The sequence below is a fragment of the Anopheles bellator genome, chromosome 2 (genome assembly GCF_943735745.2).
Source record: "Anopheles bellator chromosome 2, idAnoBellAS_SP24_06.2, whole genome shotgun sequence".
NCBI classification, from domain to species: domain Eukaryota; kingdom Metazoa; phylum Arthropoda; class Insecta; order Diptera; family Culicidae; genus Anopheles; species Anopheles bellator.
Window position 1 is genome coordinate 40,987,375 of NC_071286.1, and position 10,699 is coordinate 40,998,073.

The 10,699-nt window shown below is 49.3% G+C and overlaps 1 protein-coding gene across 1 annotated transcript; it reads right to left on the reverse strand.

The window, feature by feature from the left end:
* Positions 1-8,150: 8,150 nt before the first annotated feature.
* LOC131209805 (uncharacterized) lies at positions 8,151-9,544 on the reverse strand. The gene is made up of 2 exons (XM_058202947.1): positions 9,335-9,544; positions 8,151-9,265 (listed from the first exon to the last, which is right to left on the reverse strand). The coding sequence occupies exons 1-2, from the start codon at positions 9,437-9,439 to the stop codon at positions 8,369-8,371; spliced, it is 1,002 nt and encodes a 333-aa protein (XP_058058930.1). The 5' UTR covers positions 9,440-9,544; the 3' UTR covers positions 8,151-8,368.
* Positions 9,545-10,699: the final 1,155 nt, after the last annotated feature.

The following is a 10,699-nucleotide window of genomic DNA, read 5'->3' on the forward strand; positions in this document are numbered from 1 at the left end:
CATCCATCCCATCCATCCCGTGGAGCATCTCTCACGGAGCATCTCTGTCATCGGTTTAAAAACAGCACACTCCGTGGAATGGCAACCGGGTTCGCTACGATTCGCTACGTGTTCCGTTCAGCAAAACACGCCTTCCCGCGTGGACCTAGTTCGCGCAGTCCCTCACATCCGCCAGCCGGTGGCCAGCCAGCGTTGTTAATTGCGCCCAATTTCAGGTGACCCTGGGAGCTAACAGCTAAAATAAATCTTACACCGTGCCGCTCCGTATCACTGGCTGATTGGCGAAATGGCCATATTGCTTTTTTGTTGTGCTACTACCGAGAGCGTGATTTCTCTTTTATAGCCGGCCTCACCACCTGTGTAACCTTAATGACAGGCTGACCATGGGATTCTGATTGTTGGCCGATTGTTTTTGTAGCGAACTCTTCCCTGCCCTCGTCAAAGCCGATTGATGACGATTGCGGATGTACTAAAAGTCGACTGTAAAAATGTAACTGCCAGAAAGAAATGGTAGATCGGGGCAAACGGGGGGGGACGTAAAGAAGGGGCGCACTGTTGGCCCCAAGATCCATCCATTCCATTTGCGGCGTGGCCTTTTCGGAAGCTTTCAACGTATTTCACACCTGAGTGACTTGGGGCGAGTGAAAATTGGATCAAGCGACGAACCCGCTGATCGGTGGCGATAGGGCGCTATTGCTTTTTGGCAGGCCATCTCGTTACTTCCGCAAAACCGGCCGGTATCGTCAGTCCCGGGGACGGCCAGAAACCAGCGGTCCGTGGTCAAGTTGACCGAGTTCCATATTTCTCCCTCTCCCCAGCGTTGGCTTTATTTTATTCCTTTCTTCGCCCCGAATGCGAAAGGCTCGTTGCGAAAGTGGCGTCAGTTGGTCAAATGGGCAAAAGATCCGGCCGGCGTGGTTCTGCACAGTGGTTTCGTGCCCCGTCTTTCACTTCCCCAGCACCCCAACGGAGGCGCGTTGGCAAGATTGATGGTACACACGATGGCGCTTGCCTTTTGCGGCCCCGACCACTCCATGACGTACTCGAACGATGTTCGACGAGGTTGCACGGTGCAGAATGCAGCGACGGTATGTGAAAGGTGGGGCGGTGTAAGCGATCCCTCGATTAGCATACAATCGATCGAGGTCACAATGACCCGCAACGTGACGGCACTGCAGGAGAAAGTGGTTGCCGCAAGCCGCATCTTCGAGCGGACGCCGATACCAGACTCGAAGTTCACAGCACGAGCTCCACTCGGCAGGAGCCGTAGAACGGGCAGGCCGTATGATTGTTTCATGAAATGCTCCTCATCATCGTATAAGTACATAGTGTATTGGAAACGAAGTGAAAATTCCCGGTTTGTTTAACATCGTTCCTGGGCATGTGAGTGCCCTTACGACGTGCGCAATACGCTGGGAACACGGCCGGCCAATAGCGTGAAACGAAGAAACGAGAAGATTTCAACTTTCTCCGTCCACTCGGCCGAGCTTGTTCACTTTCACCCTCGACGATCGTGAAACTGAACTCATCTCGCCGCGAACCGGACCTTTTGTGGCCCGGACCTGGGGACCGGTATTTGCCGTTGCATGTGAATCACTTCCGGATTTCCGGCTGCAGCATAATTTTGCACAGTATTCGGAGACTTTACTGGCATTGCTTGTATGCCGAGCTGTACAGAAAACGGTATTCATCCGGTTGCTGTCCAATTGCGTCTTTGATTTTGGATGACCTTTTATCTTACGGTGCGCTTGATTGAACATAACGAATGGATCGGGGAATCGATCAAGGTTCCAGTGTACTGAGCATGGAGCAACAAAAGTGTACGGCGATAGCGAAGAATAACAAAACTTGGACGACTACAATTCGGCCGCCAACGAGCTGCTGGAATTGAAGTGTGAGGCCAAGTCCATTGGCTGCCGATTGAAAGCATGCCAAGGTATTCACGCTTCGGTAGCTTCACCCAGCGGGTCATAACCTACTCACTGTTGGTAAAGTGCGACGGTTTACGCTACACTCGTGAGACAACAGTTTAAAGTGACATTTTCGTATAATTTGTTTGTTTAAATTTTCGCCAAAAGTTCCAAAAGATTCCACAACCACATCGAAAAGCAAATAATTAGCCTCCCAAGCAATCGGGCCGCCGCACGGAATTTGCCCCTTAGCCTTTGTCAAGAAACAAATTAATATTCAAAAATAGCCCACGCAACCATTTGGGTGGAAAAGTTGTTTCGGCAAGTTGAGCGGCATTTGTGGTATCCTTTCTAAATCAAACTGCTGGCACAACGGCAAACACTCGCCGCGCCCATTGGGGCTGTCGGACGGCAAATTTGTTTTGCGAATTTGTTAGCCTCATTAGAGAACTTTTCCCGCCGGCACCCGGTACGGTAAGGAAAATGGAAGGAAAACTCAAATTCGACCACAGTTGTTCTCGGGAGTTGTTATCATCGCCACTGTTTTTGCGTTTCCGTTTTATCACAAAATCAAACGGTCCGTATCGTCTATTAACATTTAACGAAAGAAGCCAACGGCGCTTGCAACCGACGGAAGCACCACTGTGTTTCCGATTTTCACAGTTTTCCACACATCATTTCCGCCGCGGTTCGAACGTACCGCCAAAAAGGGAAGTCTGTCTTATCGTTGGAGCTCGTTTGCCTTGACCAACTTCGACGCACCAAAGTTACAACAGTGTGGCATTGTTCGCATCGTCGTCGTCAGAGATTTGTTCTTTTGTTTTTGTTCGTTCCATTTCGCAAATGCGTAGCGCCCAAACCGTAAACGAATAAACTTCAATTCAATTCCACAACCTTTACCGGATGTACCTTTTTCGGGGCGGGGTGGCGACTGATAGACAGCGTGGAAGTGATGCTGCTGTTTTGTTGCCACCGAGTGTTGTTTTATCAGAAACAGTTGGATGGTTTTCCTTGGAGCCGGGTTGGGAGGGTTTTGTGAAAGGGAAAGCTCGCACGGATCGGTGAACCCACGTTAGGCCGTCGAAGACAAGGCGGTTCGAAGGGTACAGTATGTCGAGCATGATAAATTTACTTGCCACCATTCTCCTACAAGATGCTCCTTTATATTGAAAATCGGGTGATTAAAGAAAATCGATAAACACATACTCAAAGCTACCCTTTTTAGTGCTCCTGGTCATAAGGGGGCTAATAAAGCTTTGAAAGTTCCTTTTAAATCATCCCTATTTCTTGAGCTCGATTGCATTTGTTGCTGCATTAAAATTTCATAAAAAAACTTCGACTTTGAGGATGTTCTATGTCCATTGAAGCTACTTACCAATACTACTAATACTGCCACTACTGCTATTGTTATCCTCTAACGGTGTACTACTGCTAGTGTCGGTTTGGATGCATAATAGTACTGCTAGCACCAGCACCAGGCCGCCGTAACGACGGAAACACATAACCAGCAATCGGTCTATCTGCTCCATCGTTTGCTCATTGAACTTTATCGACGCTCGAATACGTCCCGAAAATCTGCAGGATATTCTGTGGAGTAGAGAAAGGATAAAGAGCACGTTTAACATATGACTGCACATCGAACAATATAACCTAGCCGAGGACTGATGAGATCACGTCGCCATAGGGTAGGATGTAATAAATCAGGACTTGGCGATGGACAGAGAACCGCCCGTACGTCAAACGTGATACACCTGATACGTTACGAGGCGCAACGGAAACAATTGAAACTCGTTACTATGACGCTGGGTGGCCCACAAAGCCCCCCCTCTCTCTCACCTGCTTCTCTCTATACGTCACCATGAGTCTCTCCGTCCACTTCTTAAGCAATAAACGAATGGAACGTTCATTAGGCGGCCACATCACAGCGACGGACTTGGGGTGCACGTAAGCCTCTTCACCGTGCATGTGCATAGTTATCCAAGCGTTTCAATCCCAGCCTGCAGTGGCAGTGCATACCGGTGGTTCCGTGCCGCGAGTACAGCTCGGTTACGGTTCAAACACTCAACACCGTCGACCACTGAGACGCCTTTGCGTTAATTATTAATCTTGCCCAGTGGCAGCGACACGGGCCGAGAATAGCGAGAAACACATTCACAACGCACACCCTACGCGAGCTCCGTAATCGGATTATGGAAAATCCGACCCGAACGCACCGAAACGCGCATCACAAACGCTTTTCCGAACGACACAACAGGCCGTATAGTGGGCCACGTGAGTGAAGGATGTCATAAAACCGTATGAAATACTCGTACACACGATGCGAAGAAGAAACCAACTTTTACTTTCCTCCGAAAGCCAAGCGCAGGTTGCTGCGACGGCTCGGTCACGTTTCGAATTTTGATTTCGATTGAGATTCCTGGTTGATGCTGCCTCGAGACAAAACGGCACGTACACCGCTGGCACGTGGCTGGCAACGCAACGCATGCTTCGTTTCAATTGTTCGACAACCGCCAGGAAGCCTTATTTACGAGGGAAATCCGTCAAACGGAGTGATTGGGACATTTCGAAGCGATTTGTCAACTTTTCGGCAGCATTCAGTGGTCGGTTTTTACCGACCATTGGCTGCGGGTGTGATGGACATATCGAACCGAGTGATCCTACGCAACGTCAGTATGGATTGCTGTTGATAATGCAATGGCCATGTGAAGGCTCCTGCCAGCCAGTCTCAGTAACGGAGAGAGAGAAAAATGACCACCGATAAAGAGGCCACAGCCGGAGCCGCCGGGCACAGTGATTGTTCTTATTTTTATGGCTTTGATAAAACTTTTCTGTCTCCGTCCGACGGCACTAGAATATGTGAGAAGCCGAACAAAACCGCAAATTTCAATGAAAGAAGAAGGAAACAGGAAACCATCCTGATTGCGGCCGCTGACGGATGCAGCTACGGACAGACAATGTGGTTTAGATGACCCGGCGCGAGAGAGAGAGAGAGCGAGAGAGTGAGACGGGTGGCAAAGAGAAGGGGTTAGGAAAACAGTGAGAAGGAGGAGAAAGTGGAGCAAAAAACATTATAATCGTTATTAAAACTTTCCCGTCCTTGCGGCAAGAGTGCAACAAAGAGAATTTTCTGCTGTTCACGGAGTTCCTACCGGACATCCCGCGGTCCAAGACCGGAGAGGAATAGTGAAAGCTATGTGGCTAAGAGTTTGGAAGAGATATTTGCGCTGCCTTAGCTTGAGAATCATGGGCTTCCTTTATTGAAGTTCTACGCTGTGTTCAGCAGACATTGATTATTAGTTTGTCCGGCAGATAACGGGTGAACTCCTTTCTACTTGTCACAATCAGTTAGGGTTGCGTTCTTATCGGCCGGCACTTAATTGGGTGGCCGAGGATTACCATTTGGCGACATTACTCTGATTGGCTGCTTGAATGGATCCGAAATGAGGCTAATTATGGGAGGCGGTTTGTGCTTGAGCTCCAATTGTAAGTGAAGTGCCCTCCAGTTATTCACAAGATTACATTGCTTGAATCGTGGGAACAATCTAGCAAAAGCCTATGATAAACCATTTCATTAACTTTATCTTCATGATTATCACTTCATTGGATATTACCAAGAATACTAAAAAGACTTATCAGTGGCAACAGCGCCCTTAAGGATGCAAATTCGATTTTGTGTCGGGTGCATTCGGTGCTACCGATTCCACAGCTCTGTTTAGTAACTTCATTGGTTGAATGAATTGAAACAATAACCTTTTAGGCAACGTGTGATATTTTACAGCGGTGGTATGTTGTGTTTAGTGGAATAATCAAGTGGTAATATTATTTCAGAATTCCTAGAAAGTGTGGGGATTTCCATCACAATGTGGAATTCACTAACTCCAACTATTTAAATGTGGTTTCCATCACCAACTATTCAAATGTGGAATAACTCCGCTATTTGTCAGTCGGTTTTGACAAATTAGCCAGATTCTGAAACTTTAGTCTATACCGTTTTAGTTATGGATAGATTTACGTCTTCTTTCTGTGGGGCTATTTGAAGAGGCAGGCAACCGAAGACCATTGATGAACAGAAAGCTAACACGGAAATTACTGCTATTACGTTGTCTGTGACCGAAATGTTGTTAAATACAAAAAGGCCGATTTGTGTGTGTCTAATAAAGGCGGTCATTTGACCGATATTGTAGTTTGGGTGGATTATTAATAAACAAAATTGTATACTTCAATTAAATCTTGTTCCTTTGTCAAAATCAACTAACAAATAGCGGAGTTATTCAACATTAAGCTAGTTGGATTGGAACAGCCTGTACATACCACGATTAAAAGCGTTTTGGAGCAATAATAAGCGACAAGTTCTTCTAGTAAAGTTAATTCAATCAATATACTAAAGGTCCATTTTGCGGCATCGGAAAATTGTGTCGCAATTTTTATCGAAACAGGTCAATATATATTTGAATAAATGTTCAGTGAAGGATGTGTCAATTCAACATACTGATTCTAATTCCAAATTTTGGATTGAAAAAAAAAACGTTTAACATAATTCACATGCCAACATCCACTTTCCAACTTTGGAAATATGTTGTTGCTGTGTTCGGCATTAATTGTATCTATTTTGCATCCCTTCAACAAGACTGCCATATTCGACAATTCTCCATGATGTTCCTCCACAATGGGACGCAACATACACACGACTTAGATCGGAGCAACGAATGCCGGGAAGCAGGATAACCGCATGCCGAGCAACATAGAAATACAGGCTAAAACAGTGGATCCTCTCGAGAAATCGCACTTCATCCATCATCGTACGCCCGAGCAGCAGCTCCAAATAGCTATTTGGGCTCCCTGGAGGAATCTTAGGTCTACGATGATTTGGTCGGTCCCTCGCGTTTACCCTCGGTCCCTACGGTTTGCTCCCAAGCAAAGATGCTTTCAACGAGCCCTCAATTCCATGGCCATTCCCTGGCGTCGTTTAGTCTTTTCCCGCGGGGATTCGTCCGTTCCCAGTCCGCGCTCTCGTCCTTTCCGGCGTGCAAGCTGCACAGTATTCTGTGCGTGCCAGCCTCATGTATGCCTCATATGCAAACAATTTGCGAGAGTGGAAGAAAATTTCGACCAAAAGCACTCCGGCCGGACGACTGTGTCCCGACTCATGGTAGCCATGAGTTAACCTACGGGTAAGCGGTTTGCTACGCTCCCCGTCTGCTGCGCCGCGAATGAAGTAAAAAACCCATTCGACCCTCCGGCAAGGAACACAGGAACAATTTACCCACTTCCGTTGGCACACAATGTGCCGCACGCGGAGCCGGTGGCAGAGCAAAGGAGAGCAACTTTTCCCGTCTTGCCGCGACAACGACGACCATGCTGTCGAATGGAAGTTTTCGGAAACCGGAGAAGAAAGTCTTGGACTTGGGTCCTGCGATTTCACTAAAATGCCAAACCCAACCAGGAAGGGCAAGCGGGAAGGCAAGCCTTGGTGTGTGCGGGAGGTTTCGAAGGAAGCGTAGGAAATTAAATTTTAATTCCAATCTTACAACTCTCCCTCCATCGGGACCGACCGGCGGCCACTGGCGGGCAGCAAGCCGATGCGACAAGAAAGTCCTGTGCTCGCAACGAATTCTCGGCACACGTGCGCTGCGCTGCTGCCGCTGGTGAGTGAGTGCAGCACAACTGCCAGGTCTCGCCAGATAAACAATGCGACTGAGGTTCCACTTTAACCAGCACCACGAGCACTCGTCCCATTCTGTACGTTATTTGCTTTCCGCTACGCCCTTGGGGAACAACGTTGCGATGGCTTCTCGTGGGCTGTGATTTGCGCTCGGGTTGCGCGGGTCAAGGGAGTTTTCAGTGCCCAGGACCGTGAGCAACTTCCTTGCCGGGATGAATGTAGGCAAATTTCTCACCCACAGGTCCGACGAGGTCCGCCCATTTTACAGCTTGAACGCGTAAGCTCTAATAACGCAGAAAGTTTTGCCACGAGTTCCCCGTAAAGCAAGGAAAACTTTCGTTACTCGAGCAGCGCGAAGTGGACGCAAATGCTGAGTGCAGTTGCGCCGCTTCATGCACAGCGCCTCGACTTCATTAGAAATCTGTTTGTTGCTCTCCAGCGTTCCGGACAGAGCTCCCGATGGTGCCGCTGGTTCCAGCTTCCGTCCATTGCCGGAACTTCACCGGGGAAGCTCGGTGCCACGAACTGACAAACTCATACAAATCTAATTACCCTCGTGCACCGTGAAAGGAAGCACCTTGGTTTATGTTGGATCAACAAAAGGTTAGAAAGCATCCGGGGTGGACAGCAAGCGATGGTAGGAACGATTCGTATCACAACTGATCAGTTTTCCGGAGAAAGCGTGGCAACGATGTTCCTGAGATTGAGTACAATTCTTAGCACGTCCCGCCACACCGGTGTCGAATAACGTCTATTGTAAGATTGATGGGGTTGCAACCCGATGAAGCGAAACAAATCAGAAGAAACTTTCTGGCTGCGTTTGTTGTTGTTGCTTGCGCAAGCACTTTTTGGCCGAGTCGGTCAGCTCGCGCTCACTCCGGTTCAGGAGCTGGTGACGCTTCACCACACACTTGTCGTGCTTGTCCACTCGCTGGGCCAGCTGATCGGTCAGTTTGCGCATCTGCGCGGTGAACCGTTCCTGCGTTTTGGTCGCCACCTTGGCCAGGTTCGACGTCAAACTGGCCGCGCACCCGATGAAGCTGCGTCCCACTCCGGCATCGGTGTCCAGGCAGCCTTCAATCTTCCGATTCGGTTCATCCATCAACTGCTGTGCGTCGTTGACCGACTGCCGCTGCTTGGCCAGCTCCTCGGCCAGCTGGTCGTTGCACTGGTCCACATTCGTACGCATCTGCTCCTCGTACCGCTCAACGTCCTGCTGCAACTGCTTCATACACTTGTTCTGGTCCGGCAGACACACATCCTTGTACTCGACGAACTCGTTCTCGAAGCGGCTCTTTATCTTCGCGTTCAGTGCGTCCATTTTTTGCTTCACGCGGCCCATCGCCTGGTGACGCTGGTGCTCGAACTTTGCCACCAAACCCTTGGCATATGCCTGCAGCTTGTCCTTGATGGCCGTCAGTACCTTCCGGACCTTCTGCACCATCGCCACGATATTCGGAGAGAACCCGGGCGAAGCGCCTTCCAACATTTGGGCCACATTCGGTGGAGCGATGTCCTGCTGCTGCGGTGGCTCGCTCGGTGGCTCCAGTTCCTTCTCCAGCTTTTCGTTCAGCTCCACTGGCTCACTGGGGAGAACGTCTTCAACGCAGCTGTTCGGGGATGGCGTTGGCAGGTTCTCGGCGTCGCCTTTCGTCGATGCATCAGTGACCGTGGCGTTTTGCTGTCCGAATTGCTACAAAAGAAATAGATCCACCCCTCAGTGCCCAGCTCAATTCTGACTGCTGCTCATCCGCAGGCCTACCTCGAAAATGTCGACATGCTTGTTACTTAACACGACCGGCAGTGACATCGAACCACCCAACAGCAACAGCACCACCGTGTGCCAGCTCCGTACCTGGCAATACATTTTCCTGGATTCTGGATACCCAAAAGCAAAGTCAACGGAAATCGTACGCGTTCGGTGGCTATCAGCGCCTGTATCCCAACGGAGCCCGTGGTCACCCAGCGCTCGATACGCAACGACTGTTGTTCGAAGCGCATTTCCGTTGTATTTTTTACCTCCCCAACGAGTCAACACAATCGGCAGCTGGGCAAATAGTTGCTCACTGTTGTTTTTACACCACGTGTTGACATTTCAGTCACTGCCGCACCACGACTGCCCCCAGAGCTAACCAACGGCGACGACCAGGACGCGGTTCCCGATAGCGCCATCGACAAACCGATCGATCGTGCGATCGTGATCCGGAAACGAGTGTCGAGTGTCACCACAAAATTAAGTCATCACGGAATCACGTGCCACTTATTGAACCGCCGGTGACCGATGGCTGTACGAAAGGGGTTTCGGTTTTAGGCACGCATTTTGAATACATTTACGAGGCGAGGGCATATTTCATGGTCTGGATTTCCCTACTTTCAATCCGACTCACTCACGTTACTCGGCCATCAACGCAGCGAGGGAATAAAGAGTGCTAACAAATGACAGCTGTCTGCCTCATACAGCGGACCAAGTAAAGGCTATTTTTTATGCCTGTCGTCGAAGAAAACGGCTCTGATAACTGCTCTGGCCTGAAGCATAATGGAAACCGGCCGGTAAAGTTGCCGAAAGTTCACTGGCGAAATCCAATTACATCGAACGGAACTGTACAATTCAATTTCCGGACGTCGTCGGAGTGAAGCCCCCGAATGGGCGCAATATTTTTCACCCACAACCGCTCGAGCTTCGGCCAATCGTTTGCCGTGTTCGAACGCGTTGGGCGGACTTGGTTGGTGGCAAATAATTTATGCAGAAAATTTATGATTTATGGCCCCCCTGCCCTGCCCTAAAGTGTGGAGCGGCGCGGCGACATGTTCCACGTAGCACGCTGCCAGCGAAAGGTCAAAGCGCAAAATTTAGAATGTTCAATTATTGACAGCATTTTCCAGCCTTTCTGGGCTGATGCGGGCATTCTGGGAAGGCAAAAAAAAGGCAGCAAAAAAGGCAAAACTTCAGCAAGCGAGCCGACCGTGGAGAAGAAGCGTGTTGATTTATCGTTCTGTTGATGCAGCAGAGTAGCGGTTAAAGGGTGGTCCGGGGGCAGCACCCGGCGGAAGGTCCTGCGAAACAGCTTCATAATCTAATGCAAATGAAAAGCAAAGGTGCTCCTTCTATCACTTCACGCTTACGCGT